Below are 25826 nucleotides of genomic sequence, written 5' to 3' on the forward strand. Positions count from 1 at the left end.
GCCCCAGAGGGACACTAGCAAAAGACCAGGCTCTTCTGCTGCCCCAGAGGGAAGGCAGCGCACTAGCAAAAGACCAGACTCCTCTGCAGCCCCAGAGGGAAGGCAGCGCACTAGCAAAAGACCAGACTCCTCTGCAGCCCCAGAGGGACACTAGCAAAAGACCAGGCTCTTCTGCTGCCCCAGAGGGAAGGCAGCGCACTCGCAAAAGACCAGACTCCTCTGCAGCCCCAGAGGGACACTAGCAAAAGACCAGGCTCTTCTGCTGCCCCAGAGGGAAGGCAGCGCACTAGCAAAAGACCAGACTCCTCTGCAGCCCCAGAGGGAAGGCAGTGCACTAGCAAAAGACCAGACTTCTCTGCAGCCCCAGAGGGAAGGCAGCACACTAGCAAAACACCAAACTCCTCTGCAGCCCCGGAGGGAAGGCAGCGCACTCGCAAAAGACCAGACTCCTCTGCAACCCTGGAGGGAAGGCAGCGCACTCGCAAAAGACCAAACTCCTCTGCAGCCCCAGAGAGAAGGCAGAGCACTAGCAAAACACCAAACTCCTCTGCAGCCCCGGAGGGAAGGCAGCGCACTCGCAAAAGACCAAACTCCTCTGCAGTCCCAGAGGGAAGGCAGAGCACTAGCAAAACACCAAACTCCTCTGCAGCCCTAGAGGGAAGGCAGTGTACTAGCAAAAGACCAAACTCCTCTGCAGTCCCAGAGGGAAGGCAGCGCACTCGCAAAAGACCAGACTCCTCTGCAACCCCGGAGGGAAGGCAGTGCACTAGCAAAATACCAGACTCCTCTGCAGCCCCAGAGGGACACTAGCAAAAGACCAAACTCCTCTGCAGTCCCAGAGGGAAGGCAGTGCACTAGCAAAAGACCAAACTCCTCTGCAGCCCCCAGGGAAGGCAGCGCAATCGCGAAACACCAAACTCCTCTGCAGCCCCGGAGGGAAGGCAGCACACTCGCAAAAGACCAGACTCCTCTGCAGCCCCAGAGGGAAGGCAGCACACTAATAAAAGACCAAACTCCTCTGCTGCCCCGGAGGGAAGGCAGCGCACTAGCAAAACACCAAACTCCTCTGCAGCCCCAGAGGGAAGGCAGTGCACTGGCAAAAGACCAGACTCCTCTGCAGCCCCAGAGGGACACTAGCAAAAGACCAGACTCCTCTGCAGTCCCAGAGGGACACTAGCAAAAGACCAGACTCCTCTGCAGCCCCAGAGGGACACTAGCGAAAGACCAGACTCCTCTGCAGCCCCTGAGGGACACTAGCAAAGGACCAGACTCCTCTGCAGTCCCAGAGGGACACTAGCAAAAGACCAGACTCCTCTGCAGTCCCAGAGGAACACTTCTAAAAGACCAGACTCCTCTGCAGCCCCAGAGGGACACTAGCAAAAGACCACACTCCTCTGCAGCCCCAGAGGGAAGGCAGCGCACTCACGAAACACCAAACTCCTCTGCAGCCCCGGAGGGAAGGCAGCGCACTCGCAAAAGACCAGACTCCTCTGCAACCCCGGAGGGAAGGCAGCGCACTAGCAAAAGACCAGGCTCTTCTGCTGCCCCAAAGGGAAGGCAGTGGACTAGCAAAACACCAAACTCCTCTGCAGCCCCAGAGGGAAGGCAGAGCACTAGCAAAACACCAAACTCCTCTGCAGCCCTGGAGGGAAGGCAGCGTACTCGTGAAACACCAAACTCCTCTGCAGCCCCGGAGGGAAGGCAGCGCACTCGCAAAAGACCAGACTCCTCTGCAACCCCGGAGGGAAGGTATCGCACTAGCAAAAAGACCACACTCCTCTGCAGCCCCGGAGGGAAGGCAGCGCACTCGCAAAAGACCAGACTCCTCTGCAACCCTGGAGGGAAGGCAGCGCACTAGCAAAAGACCAAACTCCTCTGCAGTCCCAGAGGGAAGGCAGTGCACTAGCAAAAGAACAGACTCCTCTGCAGCCCCAGAGGGACATTAGCAAAAGACCAGACTCCTCTGCAGCCCCAGAGGGACATTAGCAAAAGACCAGACTCCTCTGCACCCCCGGAGGGAAGGCAGCGCACTAGCAAAAGACCAAACTCCTCTGCAGTCCCAGAGGGAAGCCAGTGCACTAGCAAAAGACCAAACTCATCTGCAGCCCCAGAGGGAAGGCAGTTAAAGTAAAAGTGAACCTAAAATTCTGCAGAAGGACCATACAAAAGCAGGGATCAGGCTACCCATTCTGACCGTTGAATTTTGGAAGAATAGAACAATGATTGTATGTGCTATTTCTGAAATATATCCATGAAAGTTCCACTGTGCTGTTTCTTAAACAAGAGTTCCAAAATGGATCTCTTGCACAATATCCTGCCCCGCCTATCTCTCCTCAACCCCAGCTCACCTCTTTTATTATCCGGTAGACACCCCTGAAACACCTGCCACTCTTCCTTCCCCAACTCCTCTGCTCCCCTCTCCCCCAAAAACCCCAGCACTAAGGCCGTTTTTCCCCATGCCTGACCCCCCCCTCCGCACTCCCCATTTACCATTCCCCTCTGGCCCACTTTCACTTTTTCATTGCATAATGGAGGTTTCATACACATAGGCTATGTTGATAACGTCCATTGTGCAGAGAGGAAAACACACAGACAGAGCAAACACATATGTAGATCAAAGGAGCAGAGAGACCGGTTTGGGCAACCCCCCAAACACAATTCTTGTACATCAGTGATGTCCACTGAGCTGTGTATAAAAGCGAGGGAAGAGAGTCCTCACTAATTACAAAACCAACACGATGGGGAATAATCTCTTCTGCACTGTGAACCAAATTACATAATGGAAGTCCTGGGACAACAAAGGACACACATGTAAAGATTGGATAACTCTGAGTGTAGTAAGGAAGGATGATAATACCCTTAAAAATAAATATAGGGCCTCATTAGTAAAACGGCAGCATTTCCTATGGAAATACCACCATATACCACCAAACATATTTAATATTACTGCCACTCACTCTGGCAATACATTTGCCAGCTTGCTACTGGTGGTAGCACAATGTTAGTCTAAATTCCTGGATTCCCATAAGACTCACTTGAATAATTGGAAGAATTATCTTGGGCAGTGTTTATGCCCATGGCCATTCCGCCATTTTGTCGTAGCTAATTGAAGGAAAGACATCCATGTATATGCTGGAGGCCTTTCTTCCACTTTACTTACAATGTTGTCATTTGGTGGTAAAGAAAATGTGGCACTAAGGCACTAATTCTGTTACCACCACTTTATTCGATAACCCTCAAGCTCAGAATGGGATCCATACTATTAAGGAAGATGAACGCGGATAGTATCTTTCTGAAAAATTGGTGGTTATTCTGCCCATATTATACCCTAACTGATTGCTGATACCACCACTTGGTCAGGCAAAATAACCATCGGTTTACAGGTGTGGGTGTGGCAGTTTTGCTCCCAATCATGTGTTGGTAATTCCTCTACTTCTGGATTTAAAGTGAATATACCTCCAGAATGTTATCTATGGTAAATCCTCATCATTTGGCAGTGTGGTAAAATTGATGGTAATTCCTGTGCCACCAGAAAGTGGTGGTAATGAAATTACCACTAGGCTTTTAGCACACCATCTAGCTCTGATTGAAGCCCATTGTGTAGGTTGATCGTGAAGGTCCAGACCCGCACAAATACTGACATTTGGGACTAGGAAATTCATAGTAGCATAGCCCTGTTCCTTCTTGCAAATGAACACATCCGCATCCATTTCTTAAAAACAAAACTACGATTTGGAGTACGAGAACCCGGAAACCATCTGCATGGGCATACCCAGACAGCGTAGAGACACCCACAATATACAAGGCTCTAACGCAGCAAGACTGGCAGCCAATGAGCTATCACAGGATGGACAGAACCTGTCCATAGGACGGCAGAGCCCCTCCCCCCACACTTCATATGGAAATGCCAGTGTCCATTGGGTGGTCCTGAAAAATGTTCTGGGAGACATGCATCCCCAACCACCATAATAGCCTTACAAGGGTTCACTGTGACCTTAATGAAAACTGTAATATCTAAAACATTTGTAACCAACCTTAATTACTGAATTTTTATTTTTTATTTTTTAAATGTTTTTATTTGGGTGGGTCCCCCACCCCAAGCACCCCATTTCCCTATGAATATAACCGCACCCCAAACCCCTCCCCACCTGTTTAATCCCTTACCCCACCGTCACATATATATTTAATTATAAATGCAGCGTTTTTCATTATTTAAGGTTTGTTTAAAAGGTTATTGATTATTTCATTTTCGGTAATGTCATTGGATACCCCTTAAATGGTGCAGGTTGCGGTCTTTAATAAATTTACCATGAAGGGTAGACAATTGTGGCAACAGGTATTTGGCACATGTGCTTGATGTAAAAATACCACATATACTTTTTTTTAAAAACTTTTTTATTTTAAACGAGCGCCCAAATGCTGACTACATCAATTAGCATTACACAATCAGTAGCTTCCAGTTTGGTACATAGGCATGCACATTGTTTCCCCCGCCTCTGCCCCCCTCAACTGCCATCTTGGTCCGGCGAGGCCTGGGCTGGCTCCAGCCCCACACCACATGGATGAAGGCCCCTTGCGATCAGACGCAGTTTAGTGCCGGGAAGTTCTGATCATAGTCTAATACCAGCGCCCAAATGTTTGAGAAGTGGTGGAGCTGGACAGCGTTGGCCGCGGTGTTCTTCTCTGCTTCCAAAATGTCCCAACATTTTAGCCACCATAGGATCATCAGGGGGCCGTCAGGGGACTTTCATATACGTGCCACTGTGATCTTTGCAGCAAGCAAAAGTTGTGTTATGAGGGCGGCTCTCCTGCCGGTTCTTGGGTAGATACTCGGAATTGGGACTCCCAGGAGGATAGGCTCCGGCTCCAATGGAATTGCCACCTGGGTGATGTCTTTAATGATCGCAGTTCATTGGCACCAAAACTCTTTTACCACTGGGCATATCCACCACATATGTAGGTAAGTCCCCTGAAGGCCACCGCAGCGCCAGCACTGGGGGTCTAGGGCCCGGTTGAATTGATGCAGGTGAAGTGGGGGGTAGTACCATCGCAGGAGTAGCTTCTGCGTGCACTCTCGATTGGTGACACAAAGGGAGGAGGAGTGCGCTCTTGACCAGATGTCTACCGAAGTCTGAGGTTCTACAGAATGCCCCAGGTCTGCTTCCCAATGTGACATGTATGAGGCCTTGGCTACGAGGCAATAATTTATATAGAGTTGAGATTTTCCCCTACGCTGGTAGGTCTTCGATGGTGAGTTTGAGGGGGCTAGGGGCACGTAGAGCTGCCAAGCGGGTCAGCGATGGGAGCACCAGTGTCGGAGTTGCGAATAGGGGAACCTATCCTTTTCTGCCAGCTGGAAGGCAGCCCTGCATTATTCAAAAGAGCGTGTCTAGTTCTCCACAAAAAGTTGACCCAGGGAGGTGAGGCCATCCGCAATCCAGTTTCTAAAGTTAGAGGTGCTGGATCCTGGCGAGAAGGCTGGGTTGTGAAAAACTGGGGAGGAAGGGCCCATGCCCCCTGGGATGCCTCTGTTTCCGAGCCCAATCCCATGCTTTTAGGGTATGTTTAGTGGAGGATAGAATGCCTGGCCATGATCGGCGCAGGGAGGGGGGATGTGTAGGAGGAAGCATAGGGGGAGGGGCATGTGAGACTGCTCGATGCCTACCCATTTTGGGAGTCCGAGACAATGGCCCAGGCCTGGGTGTGGGCTAACTGTGCCGCTACCTGGTATTTCCGGAGGCCAGGGACCCCCAAACCACCAAGCCTAGAGCTGCTCATCATGGTCCTCTGCGGGACTCGCAATTTCTTACCCCTCCAAATAAAGCAGAATATTTGTCTCTCTAGGCGCTGGAGTGAGGGCCTCGGGATCGTGATGGGAAGAGATGTACAAGCATAAAGAAACCGTGGGAGAAGGTTCATTTTGCAGATTGTAATATGGCCCAGGAGCGAAATCTCCTGCGGAAGCCATCGGTCGAGATCTCTCTTCAACTCTCTGAAGAGTGAGGGGAAGTTTGCCGAATAGACGTCCCCCGGACGGGCAGGAATCTGGAACCCTAAGTAGGGAATAGTCTTTTCGCTCAATTGAAGTGGGCATAGAGATCTGAAGGACTCCCGGTCCTCTGGTTCTAACCGAATCCCCAACGCCACTGACTTTCCGAAATTGATGGAAAAGCCTGATACCCTCCCAAACATTTGGATCTCTGTTAGGACTGGTTCTAATGAGGCAGAGATGTTTGTTATCGATTAGAGCACATCATCAGCGTAAAGCACAATTTTGTTTTGGGATGGGCTAACTTGGAAGCCTTTGATCGGGGAATGTAATCAGATTTGTTGGGAAAGGTGTTCGATGGCTAAGGCAAAGAGTCCACTCCATCAAACGCCTTAGTTGCATCTAGGGTTAATAGGGCCAGGCTCCGCAAATTCCGATTCGCAACATCTATCAGGTTCAGAACTCTGCAAATATTGTTCCCTGTAGGTCTGTGCATTATGAATCCCGTCTGGTTGTGGTCTATGATGTCAGGAAGGACACCTGCCAAGCGGTTTGCCAGCAGCTTTGAAAATAAATTGGCATCAAGATTCAGTAATGAGATGGGTCTATACAAGTATTATCCCTGGGGTCTTTCCTGGCTTAAGAATAAGGACCGTGATTTATTCCTGAATGGAGGAAGTGATAGTTCCCGAGGTGGCAAAGGAATTGAAAAGCACTGTGCTACGAGTTGGGGACGAAAAGTTTTGTAAAACCGGGTGGAATATCCATCTGGGCCTGGGACCCTGGATTTGAGGCTCTTGATGGCTGTGTTGATCTCTTCCCCTGTGATGGGAGCCTCAAGGTTTTCCCTCACCAGGTCTTTAAGGCGTGGAAGGGCCACGTCTTGTAGATAGATCTGTTGTTCTTCGAGCGATCTCGCAGATACTGACATGGCATCCTAGAGGTGGGTGGCCGCCAGTTGGAGCTTGTCGTGGTCTGCGAATTGTACTTTGCCCTGAGGGTCACGTAGGCCCAGAATAGTGTTCTGCTTCTTTGCCTTTGCAAGTTTGTCAACCAAAAGTTCATTTGCCTTATTGCTTTTGGCATAGTATCCTTGTTTGCTTTTGGCCAGTAGCTGTGCAGTGTCCTCGGCGTAGAGTGCCTCCAGTCCCTTTCGCGCAGCCTGTAGGACTCGTGAGATCTCAGGGTCCAATTTTTATGTTTACAGACAGCTTCCACCTCATCTTCTAGGGCTGTGTGGATTTGCTGCTTACATTTGTGAAAGTCTGCTCCCTGAGCAATTAATTTACCTTGGACCACTGCCTTCATTGCATCCCAGGTATTGGCTGGCGATGTGTCTTTGTTCCGGTTTTCCATAAAGTAGTTCTTAATCGTCCTTGCTACGGAGTCCCTTATCAACATTTAATTGAGGATGGGGTCCTATGAGGTCCATTTGCATCCCATCATAGGAGAGGGTCCGGGTCGTGGGCCTGAAGGGCCAGGACAACTGGGGCATGGTCAGAGAGCATTCTGGGCCCATGGAGACACTGTTGGTGAAGGCCAAGATCTGGGGAGAGGCCAGCAAGAGGTTGATTCGGGAGTAGGTTCTATGGACGTATGAATAGAAGGAATAATCTCTTTCATTGGGGTAGAGCACCCTCCAAGTGTCTACCACCTCGAGGGTTCTGAGCAGGTGCAGGAGGCCTGCCACCAGTCTGAAGTCTTTGTGAGCTGGGGGGTGCGATTTGTCCTTAAGCGGGTGAGGGACCCCATTGAAGTCCCCTCCGATGATCGTTTGGCCCTCGATGAACTGTGAGAGATCTACCTCCAGTTCGCCGTAGAACTCATCTTGTTTGTCATTAGGGGCATAGACTGAAATGAGGGAGTAAAGTTGGCTATAGATCAAGCATTTGGCCGCCATATAGCAGCCATCAGGGCAGCGCAGGTTGTTCAGGATTTGTGGTCTGAGGGATTTTTCAAAAAGTATGGCAGTTCCTCATTTCTTGGTGCCATTGGAAGCCAGGAATTTAAATGGAAAAAAATCTGCTGAGAAGGCGGGTGAAATCCGCTGGGATTATATGTGTCTCTTGCAGGAAAACCACAGAGGATTCCTTATTCTGTAGGTGTTGCAGCATGGATTTCCCCTTTGGAGGGGTATGGGGGGGGTTTAGGCCCCTGACATTCAGTGTGATGGATTTGAATTTGCGGTGCGGTGGAGGGGCTTCCTGAGCCGCTGTAGACTCTCAGGGCAGAGACTGGGCTGGAGGGAGTTCAGACATCATCTGGAAGCTTAGTTAGACTGTGGGCATCATGTGGCTGGAATTTTACCCAACTCCAATGGGAGGCTGAGAGAATAAAAGTTTGGGAGGCCGGGATTTCTAGTTCGGTGGGTCCCATGGCCAACAAGGCCAAACCTGTCCGGATAGCCAACAGGGCCAGGAGGGTAAACAGAGTTTGAATTTGCCTCCAAGGGGATCCTGATGGCATACACCTTGGAGGAGGGCAGGGGCTGTACGAGGCCCACAGCGTCACTATCGTTGTGTTATATTTAATTGTCAAAGCCCTCCGAAGACGGATCGTAGCATCTTTATTTCACGTTTCGGCGCCTCTGCACCTTTGACCAGGATGGGTGTCTTGGCTTGGGGGAAGGTCTCTTTGGCTCATCCGGGGGGGCGACCTGAAGCAGGGCTGCCTCCGTCCCCAATGGAGCCCGGGCGTAAGAATGTTGCAGCTTCTTCAAGATGAGCGATCCTGCGCAGGGTCCCCTGATAGGAGAACTGTAACGCCGTTGGGACTAGCCATCGATAGCGGACTTGGTGGTCTTGAAGAAAAAGCGTTAGTGGCCGGAGGTCCCTTCTCTTCTGAAACATTAAGAGGGAGAGATCCTGATAGATTTGGAGCGGGGCGCCCTGAAAAGTTAGCTCGTCTCGAGAGCGCCCTATAGCCGAGATGGATTCCTTGGTGGAGTAGAAGTGGACCCTTGTTATGACATCGGGGGTTGGAGTCCGAGTCTACCCCCATCTCGGGTGCAGTCTGTGGATGCGGTCTAAAATAAGTTGTGCCTTGTACACGTGCAGGAGCAGGGATTGGAAGAAATCTCCCACATATTCAGCCAATTCTTTGTCCGGCACTGAGGAGGGGACCCCACGGATCCGCAGATTGTTGCGGCGGGCCCTATTTTCGAGATCCTCCTGCTTAAATTCAAGAATCTCACTCCTGTCAAGTAGGGCCTGGATCGAGCGCTGCATCTCCACAATAGTGGCCGCATGTCCCTGGGTCAAGTCTTCCACCTCTCCCAGTCTTTGCTCAGCTTCTGCAACTCTCTGGTGCGTCCTCTCCAACCTAGTTGTAAACTCTGACATGCATGAATTAAATTCTGCCTTAATGTCTTGCATGAAGGACTGAATGTCTTCCTTGGTCGCCAGCATCCCTTGTCTTCTGGGATCTTCTGAGGCGTAAGTTTGGGAGGGTCAGACTTCTTCCCTTTATCTGCTGAGAGCAACATGGTGGCGATGTCTGAGTTCTTGGAAGTCTGAGATGTTTTGCCATTGCTCCAAGTCTTGGTTCCCGGGACTCTTCTGTTGACCTAAGAGCAACCATGGAGCTGAAGGGGTCCCTGGGAAAGCTGTTGTTGGAGGCGGCTGGATGAGGCCACTGCCACAGTGTAACACTACGTAGGGAAGGGAGCCACCGGTTGAAAGGCTGAAACTTGGAAGATGGGGCCGTGGGCGAGAGGAGAGACTGAGTGAATGGAAGGGCCCCCGTGTTGTGCCCCGTGTGATAAGTCAGGAAGTGGGAGAAAAGTCCGGGCTGGGGCTCCTGCATCGTTGAAGTGGGTCTTGTGCACTATGTTGCTTTTTGTTGGAGACCGTGTAATCAAGGTCCCAATGGATCTAGCCGTTGACCACCAGCACTCTCAGTATAGCTGCTTCCCTCTGCTTGGTGGAGGGAAATAGAGGGGCGGGAGTCTCCTTTAGCGGGCAACCATGGGCCAACCATGGGGCCAACCATGGGGCCTAAGTCTTTAGGTGGGAGGTGAGTGGGCCGGGACACCCCAGGAAGCAACAGGCACAGCAGGCGCAGCTGGGAGAATGCTGGGGAAGATGAAGACTGGCGGGTGAAGGCTGACTGTTTGGGGGGGGGTGGGTGAGAAATGCCATTTGTTTGAATGTTTCCCTGGTTTGGAGCATCACAGGCAGCCATGCTGGCAGGCAAGAAGTAGGAGCAGAGTCCGGGCTAGGACTTGAGTGTCATAGAGGGTGATGCTTGGGCACTATGTCACTTCATGTTGGAGAACACGGTCTCAGGATTCCAATGGACTCGCCCGTTGGCCGCCCACACTCCCAGTGGAGCTGCTTTCCCTTGCTGGCTGTTGGGAATTTGGGAGCGGAAGACTCCTTTGAGGGGGGCAGCAGGGCCTTAGGCTGTAGGCGGGGATAGGTGAAGGGGCCAGGGTGCCCCAGGAAACAACAGGCACTGCAGTCGCGGCTGAGGGGAAGCTGAAAGAGATGAGGGCCAGTGACGTAAGGCTGTCCGGTTAGGGTGGAGAAGGCCCCCTAGAGGTCATGGTGCCTTTTACTGGCCTTTCTGTCGGCTGGGGGACACCCTAAGGCAGCTGGGGCACAATGGGGGAGGAGAGACCAGGCAGTCCCGAGCAAACATTGCCCCCAGCCAGAGGCGGGCGGTGTCGTGCTTCACCCTCAAAGGCTGGCGCTGCAGGCTCCTGCACCCAAGCACCAAGGATCGGTGCCGGTTGCAGTAGAGATCTCCGCTCTGAAGGAAAAGGGGGGGGCAGCCAGGGGCCGATACCAAGGGCAGCAACGTTCTGAATGTCACCTTCAGGCCCCCGGGGGGCAACTCTGTATATAGAGGCCACCCAGGGAGCAAGATGATGTGTGGCTCTGGAAGAGCCGGGGTCCGCCCTGCACGGCCCGGAGCTGCATGCAGCGGTGCTTCTCCTTTGCCGCTGCACCACTCAGGCAGGGACTCCACTTTGTGCAGGGTGAAGGCGCTGAGGAAGACGGAGCAAGAGCCCCGCGTGGAAGTACCTGGTGCCAGCTGGAAATGCAGACTCTGCTCCGTTCAGGGCGGATCTGGGAGGCAGTCTCCCCTCATCCGGCGGTCACCCACATCGGTCTTAGTTGTGGGTCATGGGTAGGCGTGTCAGTCGCGTCTTCCAAGGGAGTCCGACTTCTTGATTCAGGAGAGGCGGGCCGGGGTGCAGGGTTCGTCGGCTTCGGATCAGAGCACCAAAGGACTTCAGGAGCTCATCTTGACTTCGGTAGATGCCCCAGCCCTTCCGATGGTTACCCCTGTTTAATCCGTTCCAGAAGCATGGCAAGGGCTGCACATATTCACATTACTCTGTGGGCATCGCACGGAGGCCATCAAGGGAGCTGCCACATAGCTGGTGCTCCTTGCCACGTCCCTCACCACATACACTTTTAAAAACTCAGAATGTTAGTGTGGGGAACGTGGAGGGTAAGGGAAGGCTGGATACAGGATTAGAATAACTGTACATTTAACATGATAGAGTAATATAATGCCTCAGACAACTTCAATAACATTCTAATAATACACATTGTTGAGCTATGAATGTCGAAAATAAAAAAGAACATGCTAAATGTGAAAAAGAAGAAAAGCCACATCCATTTGAGGAAGTGGACAAATGAAAGTAAAAGGCCTGGAGATCTAAACCTGGGTTCCCTTTAAACAGCCCACATAGACACAATCCTGTTGCCAACAGACCGTGAAATTGTTATCTCAGTTTAAGTAGAATAAGTCATTGAGCCAAGTCACAAATTCCACAGCACTGCCCAGTAGCTTTCACTGGAAGCCCATCTCTAGGTCAGAGCCACACAAGCAAAGCATTGTGGGCATTCAAATTAGCCAAAATACAAGCAATTAGCTCCAGGAAAATACCTTTGTCTTATAGGGCAGTACTGCTTTACACATAGCTTCTTCAACCCATGACAGAGGGTTCTCAAGGCTGCAGACAATGGCATATTGGTTTCACCCTTATTAGAGAACATAGGTGTAGTAGTCTGCAGTCTGGTGGTTGGAGCATTGGGACATGTGTAGCAAACAGCATCACAGTTGTGGTGGGTTTAAAAAGACTTGAAAAAACCCCTCCACCTAAAATGTGACTCAGAAGGATAGCTCTGGGCAACGCGCTTGTCTTGTAAGCAAGACGACGCTGAGCAACTCAGGTGTGATCCCCGGGTCCGTGCTTAGAAACCTCTTGGTATTAAGCGCATCATAAATAACCAATTACAATTACAAAAAAAAATGTGAAGTTTGAATAAGGCATTTCAGCCAAACACGCTACTTTGCCATCCCTTAGCCATCACTGGAAATTTACTTCCAGATCAGAGCCACATAAGAAAAGCATTGTGAATATGCAAATTAGCCCACATGCACGCCCTTAACTCCATAAAACGGTATCAGGTAATAATATCGCCACATATATGGTCGCCGTAAATAATATCGCCGGGAAAATGTTGTGGCAATATTATTTGGGTGACCATATATATGGCGACAGGGGCAAAAAAAAAATGTTTAAAAAAAAAGAAATTGGGGGTTGCGGGGGTGTCCCCCCGCATGTTCCATGCAATAATGTCGCCACAAAAAACAACCATTTTTCGGCAATATTTTTGTATGGCGATATTTTTGTGGGGACATTATTACATGGAACCCATAAAACAAGGTATTTGGCTGATCTCAGTTTGAAAACAAAGCCTTTTTCCAAGCCTATCACAAGTACATGCTACAAAATACCTAATGTAATAATGCATGATTTTGAGAAAGATACCCGATAAAGTGCTTGATTACGATTTTGGTGCTGTTACCTTTGGCAATTCCATGAAACCGAGAAATCATAACTGCATAAAGTAAAACGCTGATAACCGGAAGGGTCCACAAGATTCCAAGTACGCAGTTATTTCCCATTTCGTAGTGCTATAGGACTTGGTGGTTGTTTGGTAATTACTGTGTGTTGTCATTACCGCATGTGGGAATTACCACATGCAGGAATGCTTTTGTGGGTTCCATGTGATGTTACCAAAATGTGTTTTACCGAAAACAGTTTTACTGGGCTGATTTTACCAAAAACATTCTGGGGTATTTTTTGTTTTTGTCCCAGCCCCGTGTTTATTCTAGTTGTAACCCCAGCCTAACTACCCCTGTACTGCTTGTACTCCTTTTCCCCACCCCATCTATCTTTTAAAAATACAGAGAAAAATATTCAGTAATATTCTTTCGGTAAAACAATTTTCGGTAAAGCCATTTCCGTAACATCAATGGATAACCTTTTGTGTGGAAGCAAACACTTCCGCACAAAAGCAGATGCTAAAATGATTTTCGGAAATGAAACTCGAAATTCCACTTTTCCTAAAGAACAGATGTTTTATCATACTACGAGTATGGCCCTGGAGTGGTGGATTTACCTCCAGCATTATGCTGGAGGTAAATCCTCCCACTTTCTACCAAAAATTGACAAAATCAGCAGAATTACCACAGCAGTAATTCCACCGGTGGTAATTTCATCAAAAAAGCCCCATAGTGTCCAATGGACTCTGAAAAAATGGGGATTAACTCTTCCACCACGACTTGTAATTTGGCGGTAATTCAGCCAGACCAAGTGGTGGTAACTGTAATTCAGTTGCACTGTATTTCGACAGATATACCGCGGGAATACCACCCAACTCGTAATGAGGCCAAGGTGAAATACATCAATGAAATAGTATAAAACACTAAACCTCCTGTTTATTATTAGTAAACACGTTCACTGTGCAGTGCTATAGTTAGATATACATGTTAAGAAATAGGTCAGGTCTGTATGTGTACCATGAATCAGTCATGACAAGGAGAATGACATTGGGATGCTTTACAAATAATGAATATTTATTTTGACCAGAACTGGGTGAAATAAGGAATGTGACCACCACGCAACTTTCGCTTGAGCTGGATGGGCTGGAGAAGTACACCAACTACAGCATCCAGGTGCTGGCGTACACCAACGCCGGGGATGGCGTCCGGAGCGAACAGATCTTCACTCGCACCAAAGAGGATGGTAAGAGCAGAGATATGCAGGACTGACCACTTGACGCGTGCTAGTCTCCACACACATTGTTAAAGGGCACAGCCATCGCTGAATGAGGATGCCATTAGGCAGGAGTTAATGTTAATGAGTCTTGTACCGCACACTCTTGCCACTTGCGTGGTCTCTTGGCGCTCTGGAGAATCATCTGCAGTGAGTGAGTGATGATGTGAATGAGAGAGCAGATAAAGGAATGAGTGAGGGAATGAGGTAGCATGTGAATGAGGAAGCAAAAAAGGGATGAGGGAATGAGCAAGGGAGTGAATAAATGAGGGACCAAAACAATTAGTGGACAAGTGTGTCAATGAGTGGGAACAATGAACAAACAAGTGAGTCAATCAGGAATAAAATGAATGAGGGAGCGAGTGAATGAATTAAACAATGAAGAAGTGAGTGGGTGAAAGAATGGGGCAATGAGCAAGCGAGTGAGTGAATGAATGATAGAGTGAGTAATAAAGCCAGTTAGTCAGGGTGAGAGTGAGTCAGTGAATAAACTAGTCTGTGAATGAGTTAGTGAGCCAGATTGTTGGTAGAAGCATGTTTATGTGGATGGTTCTGAGCTGTCACTTTTAGCTAAAGGCTGTCCTGTGACTCCTTCATACATTACCATGTGTTAAAGGGGTAGTATGAAGTAATTGAATCATTTCAAAGATTCTCCCAGTGTCTAGGTATGTCTATTGCCAATGCCACTGTTACAACAACTAGTGTAGAGAAATGTTCCCTCTAATTATTTTTCCCTAAGTGCAGAAAAGGTTAGCTTTCATGCACACATTATTTTTTCATGTGCGCACCTTAATAATGGGTAGGCCACTTTGTGAGTGTGCTTAGTTAGAGAGCTACCATCTCCAAAGAGTTTGGAAGGAAATGTCCTCTTCCCAACCACTGCAATTTGTTACAAATCAGTGTAAAAGGTCCATCTTACAAACATTTTTCCAAACATATAGCCTAAAATAACAAAACATGTATATGTGATTATAAGGAGAGCTCAGCATCCAGTCCAGGACTTCAAGATATGCCATAATACCTACCATGACTACTCCTGTACAGAGAAGAAAAGTGTATGTGCAAAAAAAGCACTGTATGCTCAGGAGAAACAATAGGTTTAGTTCTGGTTATTCATTCGTCGACAATGCTCAGAGACATTGTAGAAAGTGTCTAATGCAACTGGAAAAGAACACTTATGTTGATTACAAAGTACACATCGCTTATCACTGATGTGGCAGTCAAAAAATGTAGACAGGATACGATTTTGGCAAATGAAATAATGGCAACTAAAAGGAATGTGTCAGAAAACAATGGTTCATGTGCCACTTTAATGAAGTAGTTTCAGGGCCAAGAGAACATGCCACTCATATTTTGTGTACTGACAATTGCAGCAGAATAACAGCACCACAGAATATGATGATCAGACTTCCTGGGGCTCTGCTTACTGTCCACATTACACTGTCATGTCAGTTGTGATAACATTTGCGCAAAACCAGGCTTACAGCTAAAAGGCATATACACCATCCAGTTTTTACTTCCTAAAAACAGGAAATGTGCTCAACAAAAACAGGAAACCATGGACATATATGAGCCTACCCACTGCTTCTACCCACAAAGTTCCACTGATATTTTTTTTCAAATCTGTGACCAGTAGAGCAGTGGCATTGGTAGGAACTCAAATAATATTACTGTCTAATTTCAAGAGAAATTTTAATGGAAATAACATTTTAATAAGCATGAACTATCCCTACTCGCAAAGCTAATTACTTTTTTATTCCCTGAAAAATCATTTGATTCCAAGTAGGGAGAAAAATCATAACAGAAACATGCTTCAAACCCTGACATATGAAGTCAAATGACAAGGCACATAACAAAGCTTATAGTTTTGCCAACCCTTCCCCACCACAGCCTAGACACAATTCAACAAGAGCCTTTCTGAGGTTTCTTCAGGAGCCCCTTTGAAGAAAATCACATGTTTGGCCTTTTAAGTCAATAGCAGAAATGCTCAGAGCTACAACAGATTCAGAGCCTTCTTCTTTAACTATGAAGCACTCTTCTGCAATTCACTGCTATTAGTTGAACAAGATGCATTAGTGTTGCTAGAGGCATTAAATGAAAACACATGATTATATTGAAAAGCCCTCAGCAGCAGCACATAGAAAGAAACAGAAGGTGCAGTTTTCCAGACTGTTACTAGAGTTTCCTATCCTTTAGCAGACAGTCAATACATTTTCTTCAGTGTACTGTACTGCCAAAACCTTTTATTTAGTTTTTGAAAAGTTGCTGATTTGTACTTCGCCCCTGCAGACTGCTCTCCTGTAATCTTCCAAGCATACTGCTCCACTGCTCATGTGCTAGCCTCCAATACTAGTGGCTCTGTACAAAGTGAGGGATTGTAGCAGTAAAACTCTAACTGGGATATTTGCATACCCACAATAGTTGTGAGAAAAACGTATGTAAAGCCTCACCATGACATCATGTGCAGTTTAAGAAAATGTCATCAATCTGTATGTGCATAATTACTATGAAGTGGATAGAGGATTGTTTGCAACATAACCCATCTTTAAATTGTTGGTTGGGATTATGGAAGTGCTCAGAGCAACCGTTTTAGTATAGAAGTGAATTGCCATGAAATTTGTTAAGGTCTATGCCCCATAGAACTCTGAGAACTTGGGAAGGCTGCAGATTGTGTGAAAAATATTCTAGTTATCGGAATATTCTTTGCTCTAATAGTATATACAAATAATTCCAGGCATAGTCCATACTGATTATCACTTGCAGGCCAAGTAAATAATGTTGCAATGTTGCTCTCCACTTGTAGAGTAATGTTAGTAATGCTAAAGTAGGATATTTGCCTACTCAAAATCCTTAGAAGGCAAATTAATATTTGAGTTTTATAATGCGTTAAGTGGGCCGCTTCAAAGTACGTGTGACATATGTCCAATACACATCATTGTAGCCTGCTTACTTACCATAAGTATCTGATATTCAAGCTGACAGTCGGGTTACATAGTCTGGGTGACGCTTTTGATAAGGCACCATGAGTAAAGAGAACATGAATGTGCTTAAATGTCATTCACATTATAACAAACATAAAACAAGTAGATATATGTCAAAGTCTGGTAACATTTACAGAGCAATGGCAGACAGTCGAGGTTGTCTGGAAATATCTGAATATGGCTCGGGGCAGATGTTCGAGTCATAAGGTATACATGGGGTAGAGTCATGGGTGGGGAGGGAAGATCATTTGGTTAATGTGTGCAGACATATCTTAGTTATACCTTCTGTTCATGGAGCCACACTTTCATATTAATTTTTAACCTCTTGTGGGTGTATTCTTTTTATTGGGTTTTCAAGGTCAAGCTTGCATAGTAGGGCAAAGTAAGTAGGCTAGACCAGAATATCAAGACTAGTTATTATAATTTAGCTTCATTTTGGGAGAAGCAAATATTAGGTACCTTCTGTGGCGTGTGCCTTATTAAATATTTTTGATTAGATGGGAATAGTCTTTGTGAGCTGTTAAAATTCTTCTGAGCGGCACCTTGAAGGAAGCTGGGCAAGCGCACATGTGCACAACCTAAAGAGAAAATTGGTGTAGAGTGCCAACTAGGCATTCATGACTGCCAAGCCCTGTTCTCTTTAACCATGTGTTGACCTTGTGGATGCCATTTTCTGTGTTCTTTCACTGTTCACTAAATCTGAAAATAAATATTTTTCAAAGGTCTACCTTATTTCCTTATTTCCTTCAGCAACGAAAACGTGTATCTGTATTGGGAACCGAATATTGCTCTTTAGGACAGTTACTAGGTGACGTTATGAAGCAGATATGTGGATGTTACCCTTGTTTTATAGAGCGCCTGCCATTACTACAAGGTGGCCTCTGAAGACTAGCAGGTTGCGAATGAGTCAGGTTACTGGAGCAGACGTTGAGGAGAGACATGCCGTGTTCAGTCTTTTTTAAAAAATGTTGCATGATCAGTAATATTCCTGATGCTCTCGGGGGGAGATTTCCGCAGTGTGGGTCCAATTACTGAAAAGGAGCACCCTTAAAATCTGACAGCAAGGTGGTGGTGTCTGTTTGGGCCCAACACTGATTCTGGGGCTACCGCACCCTTAACGTCGCTATCAGTGTATGTCAGACTGCATCTTTCACTGCAAAGGGTTGTCACACAACATGAAAAGACTTTCATGGCTATGTCATGCGAACAGAATTATACCCACCATGTCACTGATCTGATTGATTTCCTTGATCACTCCAACAAACACATAACACATATTTGTTGCAAGAATCCATGCTGCCCTGGATCTTGGCACTGTCTGAATCCAAGCTACATCACACTCCTTCCTTATAAACACATGTAATCAATGCCCTTGTCTTTGATCTCAGATTCCCCTTAAAAAAAAAAAAACATGTGTTCTTTGTACCCCTACGTAAACCTGGGAAGATACAAATTGACAATTATGTTTTCCCAATGAGATATAGGCCATCATTGTGAGTCTGCCGGTAACCCGCTGGTGCTACCGATGGGTTACAGACAGACTTGCCTTGCCATTACCGCCACCCGATATCCTGGCGTTACCGGGATATTACGGGTGCCGGCAACTGGGGTAAGTTCCCATTCCATGGAGTCCTAGAGGATTTCATGGAATGGGCTTGCCACGATCACCGGCACCGGTAGTAGCGTTGCCGCTGATAGGGGCAAATCTTTGCTGGTAGGGGCCTGAACTCCTGACAGGTAAGGCCTGCTGGTAGTTTACTGCCCCTAGCAGAAAATTCAGAGTGTGCCAGTCTGGGAAAAATGCGCGATCTGCAATTACCAGAAGATTTACCTGCATTTTTCCCATACTGGCATACTTCGGAGGGCCATGGTCTCTTGTAATTTAACATAGGGGCTGATTTTCTATAGTGGTGTATCGTGATTGTAAGGTGTAAAAGCCTTGATTAAGGCTGTAACGCCACCATTGGCGCCATGCCACATTTTCAATTATTTGTATGGCAGAGAGAAGGTGCAGAACGCAACTTGCTTTTCTGCCACCTCCTTCCTCTCCGCCACACAAATGCTCCAGCATTTGCCGTAGCATGGATTTTCGTTCCGGCACAACCGCTGGAGATCCCTGTGGTGTCCACCAATATGCACCAGCATGAAGCAGACGGACCACATAGGGATGCAGTGTACATGTTTATTGTGATTTTTATTTATTTATTTCTACCGCGCCATAGCCCGCAGGTATCAGGGCGCAAAACAGACAACATAAAACTACAATTGGTGAATAGGGGCTAGTTTATTCGAACAGGGTTGTTTTTTCAGAAAGTACTGTAGCTTTCCTCTGATGGCATAGATATGGGAATTTTATTCCAGTTACTTGCTGCTTTAGGAAGGAAGGATCTACCTTGTCTTCAAGCTCTTTAGCTTTTGGTATGACAAGAAGGTGTGTGGTACTTGAAGGCAGAGTCCTGCCTGGGTAGTATTTTGTTAATATTTACTTTAGGTAATCTGGAGCCTCTCCATATCGGCATTTATGGGCCAGTGTCCTAAATTGAAATCGTTTCTCTGCAGGCAGCCAATGAAGCTCCTTTCTGTAGTGTGAAATATGTTCTTTCCTAATAGCATTGTAGATTATCCTGATGGCGTCATTTTGTACAGTCTGCAGTTCTTAAATGTTCTTTTTGCTTGCTCTAAGGCGTTGCAATAGTCCAGCAGGTGCATGATTATGGCACGAACTAGGAATTCGCAATTATTACGTGACAATAAAGGATTTATCTGTCTTAAGATTTTAAGGTGGTAGTGTGCGTTTTTAGTCATGTAGTTGCATGGCAGTCAGTGTTTACAATTATAATTATACCCAAGAACATCAGGCAGGTTTTAATTATAATTGTGAACACTGCTGACCATGCATGCATGCCCGCATGTCTGGCAGGGTTACTTGTTGTGTGGCAAGTGGTGCTCACAATTAAAAGTAAATGCTGCCTGGCATGTCGGCGGAGTGACAAATGTTTTTCAGCGGATCGCCATTTATATTGCATTGCAAACGTAACAGCTTCCTGCTGTCAAATTACACTTATTTGCTAACATATACTTAATTATGTGCTACCAACCATTACCCAACCAATGACAAAAATGATGTGTTGTATTTAAGAACATGAGCACAATGCATTCAGCATGCCCAGTCTCATGGCAATTACTGATCTGTGCACCCCATCTTTCTCTTTCCAACCTTCTACTTCTGATGAAAACACATTTCAGTGCCATTGCTCAATCTAATTTTATGCCTCATTGCAACCCCCCCACACCCTGCAGCCCCCTCGCTTGCCTACCTTTAAGCCACATGGTACCCGTATATGCACTTCTCACTACATCTTCACCAGCGCCTTCATTGTCAATTTCATTACTGTTATCATCATCGAGTCATGATGGTCATCAGTATCATCATTTCTAGCGAGAAGTCACCACCTTTCAAGGGGAGATTAGCAGGATTTACTGAACTAAAAAGCTGAAAAGACCCCTTATCCTCCACCATCATATTCTCTTTGAGCAGAGTACTGCAGTGTCACTGATAGTAGCAACTCAAGTGACCTGCAGACATTTTGAAGTCTTGCTTTTTGATTGTGCCACTTAAGCTCCAAGCGTGTGTTCTCCAGGGATGTCATTTTGGGGTCGCCAGGGGTCGCACCTGCAACCCCTGATGTCTCCCGTGCTACCACTAAAAAAAAGAAAAAAAAAATATTGTTTTTTTTTTACATTAATGCTCCTGTGCGTGTGGGCTCTTTGTTTCTGGAGTGGCTGCCATTTTTGTTGAGGCATCGTAAAAAAAAAAAACATGGGGTTCCACAAGTTTAACACTTTTAGCAGTGGCCCTAAATAAGAAAGAATAGGAATAACAAATAATTTGTCTTTCTGGAATTCTATCTAGTAGTTGCAAGACTCATGGTGAAAGGTTGGGTTCTATCGTTTCCCATGTCACTTCGGGGTGGGATCGAATGACATCACATACTGTGATGGCATCAGATGTCATTGGTCCTGTGATGTCACTTCCACTACCCTTGGCATTTTGGTGAATTGACGTCCCTGGTGCGCTCATGTTACTCCAGATTGCACGTACTTCCCAATTACATCAGCTTTGCCCGTTCCAATGATACAAACATTTTCCTCTGCTACTTATTTTTGCTATTGAATACAAGGCAAACTAGCATCCTCTCCTGAAATGGTACCCATCATTTAATTTCAAATATTGCTATGCTAGGGCAAGAACCCACTGACCATGCTGTAGCTCTTTTTGAATAATTATTCTATTTTGCATGTAACTGTTGCCTCAAATAAATCCATGCATTCTTTTGACTAGTCCTATGTTATAAGTAGCTAGTGTTCAATGACCTCCTCTTATAATGCCATGGGCCTTCAGCGTTCCAGGAAAGGTCCTCCGTCGCGCCAATTAGCTGCAATATTGTAGCATCTACAGAAGCTCTTCTGCAGCATCTGAGTGTTTGCATTGGGCAAGTTCATTCATTCCAAAGTGGATAGTGGCACTATCAGAATGCCCTGGAGGGAAATTCTTGTGGTTCAGAGGGTTCAAGAATGTAAGCCATGCTCTAAACGGAATGTTCCACTAACTAATGGAGTAGACAAGGTGATTGTATGCTCTCTAATACCGAGAGTCAATGAGTTGGAAAGGGAGTCAGAAGCCCAGTTGTTGTATTATATGTAGTCATGTAGTTGCATTCTGAGCTTTGTGAATTAGATTTGCTTAATAGCGTGAGAAGCTTGAATGTAGGGTGTTGACGTAGTCCAGCGTGCTGTTCATGTTCTACCTCCACTGCACGTACCTCTCTATAACTATAGGGATGATCTTTACTAAGTTGCCATAGTAACGAGGAAGGGGGTACGTGGGAGAGTTGAGGTTGGGGCAGTGGCCCACAATACATCTTCAGATGTAGCCCCATTTGGCTTGAGCCTATGTGTAGCTTGCCATATTGTTATTAGGTCTTGCACCTGTGTAATCATGTGCTATTCCCAGATGTGCCTATTTGTAAGGTAGTGTGTTCTTTACTCGCTAGTCTTTTGTCAAGATTTTCCTAACTGTGCATGCACATATTGGTCACTCATAAAGTGTGTAACCCCAATGTAATGCCCATTGTCATACAATCCCACCCCACACCTCTGGGAACAGGAACAGGCTCATTTAAGAATCAACATTTTGTTTTATTGAAATGAAATCAATGTGAAGGTGGTCTGCTATGTTATGTAGGGGAGGTCACCAGAGGTCATCAGATTACATTACATGGGCTTAATTATCCTGTTAAACCTGGCCTGCCTGTGACAATCTCAAGAATACAATAAACACATCCAGTCACACACAGCAGGATTACAAATGTTTCTAACATTTCTAATTCTTCTCAAGACCCTCCTTTTCTCTTCCTCGTTACCTCTCCCTCACTAAAGTCCCCCTCTGCCTCTTTTGACTTGCCGCCTGGTTCCTTCAGATTCTTACAGGCCACCAAGCCCTGCTCGACCATTCTACCCCTGCACTTGGTCTCCCCTGCCCCCCCCCGCCCCAACCTGCACTTGTCATTTCCGGACTTCCTCCCCCTGCACTAGCCTGTCCGGGCATGCACCCCTTGAGTCCTTCCAGCCACGTCCCTCACACTTAGCATGTGGACATTTGTTCCCCTGCACTCTCTGCATTCCCCTGGCACGTGTCCACCTGGCCCCCCTGGTACTTGCTTAACCTATGGGCTCTTCCACCCTGACCGGCACATCCGCCTTCCCTTATCCCCCGCAATTCTTGTTACTGCACTTGCACAATCTGAATGACACAAGGCCTAGTGGGACCTTTTTTGTTTTTCTTTCTTACCTGTCCCACCCTCACTTGTCTGTCTTGTTGCACCGTGAAACAACTTTGCTGTATAGGCACATTATAAATTCCCAATAAATAAATATATATATATCATCCAACATCCAAATTAATACAAGGCCACCTCTAACCAGCACGTAAGTCACTAACCACACAGCCACTTATTGGCCAGGATATTAAAGCTCTTTTCAGTTTTCATTTCCAACATCAGATTCAATCAATAGTTAACCATATCAACATATTTTATATATCCACTACTATCAAAAACAAGTAATGATACCTGAGAATGTTTGCATAGAAAAAATATACCTACATTAATTCCCCCACCCGACATGGGTTAATTAAGACCGGTTCTAACAATTGTAATCCTAAATAATACAGCTCCACTCTAAACAGCACATATATCGTGATTAATTTTACCCCTTATGTAAATGTGGGTCTATGAGTTTCTAATCTGTGCTGTGATTTAAATCCAAGCTGAAATAATTGCATAATAATTCTATTGTTTTGGTTCTGAAAATAATGCTACCACTTTAGAATGCACAGGATGTCAGTCCAAACACCCAAGATAGGAAAATACTTTTGTGATTTTATGAAACCAGGATAGGTACCTCTCCCACTTCAAACACTTCAAACTGGATCACTGTGTAATGCCAATAGTGCGCAACGAGTATTTTTATATTGGGAATATTTTCTATGCCACTGGTGTTAGAATAGCTTACTCCTTATCACTTACCCATGCACTTCTTTATATCTTTGACTTTTACAGATCACCCACTATCAAGCATTTCTTCATTAGGCTATGGCATGGATGTCTTCATATCACAGCCCAATGTAACTATATCTGTGAAAACACGTTGAGTACAATTTAACTTTCACCTACAAAATGCTATGCTGTTAGCTCTGCTGGGAAAAGTTCCCTTTTTTTAAACATTACACACAGCTCATGTAGGACTAGAGGCGATAAAATTGTCAAAAGGTGTTTAAAATTCAAAATGCATCCCAGATGTGTCATGTCATAGCAGCAAAAAACCTGGGAGGCTTTAAACGCATGTCAGGTGTGAAGAGGCATAGCAGATGTTCTCAATACATCGCACTGAGAAATCCTTCACAAATAAAGAACTTGGTTTACTTCCCTGTTCATCATCAAAACAAAGCACCGCAATCTTGCATTTTATCCCTCCCTCTAATTAACCAAATGCACCCACTCTAATCCAGATCTGCCAGAGCCCGCTACAGATCCTAATAACATACTATGTATAGAAGGCATAGCGATATTAGAAGGGGGTATTCACATTAGACTGTAATGTATTGCTATGTTCCTGCTCTGTTAGGGGCCAGTCTATTTGTATCCTGAGACATCCATGGCCCGTCTGGCTGGCTTTGGTTGAAGGTGTGTAGGCCTAGATCTATCCTGACCTACCCAATCCTAATAGGGGAAATCATTACTGATAGTGCTTAAACCCTAGTGATGGATTCGGGTGATTGTGGTGGGTTCACTGGCGCTATACTGGCCTGTCTCTTAACCTTGGCTGGTCAAGCAAGGGAGAGAGGCAGGAATGGGTGTGCCAACCAAACCACTAAAGATCACTGTTGGCAAAGCCGGTCAGTTAGATGGACACCCAGAGGCAGAACTGTGCAGAGACCAAGAAGAGGCTGGTCTGGGATGGCCAGAGAAATGGTGGAATGGGCAATCAGTTGATGTAAACATGGGAAGAGAAATGGAAGTGTGAGAGTAGGAGTGGAGGGGGATTGATTGTTAGAGGGATGGGGTGCGTGTGTAGTAGGCCTTCTATGTGTATTGTTATCTGATGTGCCTTTTCAGTTATGTTAAGTGCAAAGTGTAGCTGTATGTTATGTGGTATGAGTGGCTTGCATTATATTATCGTATGTATATGTGTGGAATAGCGTATGTGTTTTTCAGTGTATTTGTGCTGTTTTAAGGGGGTTGGAGTGTGTGTTGTGCTGTGATATTGTAGGTTGCAATATGTATGATCGGGCAGCACATGTGTTGTGTTGTGCTGTGGAATGGGCAGTGTGTGATAAAGTGTGTAGTATGTGTGTTCTGCTATTAAAGTGTTCTGCAGAGTATATGCATTTCGTTTAGTTATGCAGGTTATGGGATGTGCACTGAGTGGCATGTGCAAGGTGTGCTGCATTGTGGCATGTTCATTGTTTATCATTGCACTGACTGTTTATTTATTAATTTTCTTTATTTATTTTGACACTTATATAGCGCACCTAACCTGGAGGCATCTGGGCGCTTGTACTTAAGAGGATGGTTACAGTAGATGCTTATATAGCATGGGTACGGTTACAAATGTGGTTACAATAGTTACAAAGGTGCAAGTGCTAAAAGTCAAGTCAATTCAGGTTGCATAGTATAGAATAGTCAAGTATGCAGCGCCTGCTGCAATGTCATATAGGAAGGATGCATAATAAAGACAAGGGCAGTGTGTGGGCAGCGCTGTGCTACATGTTCAGAACAGAAAGTACTGTTACAGGTAGGTGAGCTGGCAGAAGCACACCTCATGTTACAGGGGCTGCAGCAAGCAAACAGGCAATGGGATATATTGAGTAAGTTACAGGTATAATCAGATAATCAGGCATTTGGTCAGCGCAGGGTACATGGTCAAACTAGGTAAGTTGCATTACAGGTCGGCCAACTGGCAGAGACACACCTCATGTTACAGGGGCTGCTGCAAACAAACATTCAATGGGTCAGATCAGGTAGGTTACAGGTATAATCAGGCATGTGGGCAGTGGGGGGCTACATGGTCAAATCAGGTAAATTACATTACAGGTAGGCCAACTGGCAGAGGCACACCTCATGTTACAGAGGCTGTAGCAGTCAAACAGGCATCATATGGCGAATGAATATGACAGTAGTTTAAGGTTTGGCATGCAAGTGAAGAGCACTTCTGG

General features: G+C 46.2%; 1 protein-coding gene across 3 annotated transcripts in view; it reads left to right on the forward strand.

The window, feature by feature from the left end:
• DSCAM (DS cell adhesion molecule) overlaps positions 1–25826 on the forward strand; it is a 1793910-nt gene that overhangs the window by 1271710 nt on the left and 496374 nt on the right. For all 3 annotated transcript variants that reach the window (XM_069636048.1, XM_069636050.1, XM_069636049.1), the window contains exon 19: positions 13884–14039. In XM_069636048.1, coding sequence (XP_069492149.1) covers positions 13884–14039 — 156 coding nt within the window. The remainder of the gene's footprint in view (positions 1–13883; positions 14040–25826) is intronic.

This window comes from Ambystoma mexicanum, chromosome 7p (assembly GCF_040938575.1).
Source record: "Ambystoma mexicanum isolate Mex_15411 chromosome 7p, UKY_AmexF1_1, whole genome shotgun sequence".
Lineage (NCBI taxonomy): Eukaryota > Metazoa > Chordata > Amphibia > Caudata > Ambystomatidae > Ambystoma > Ambystoma mexicanum.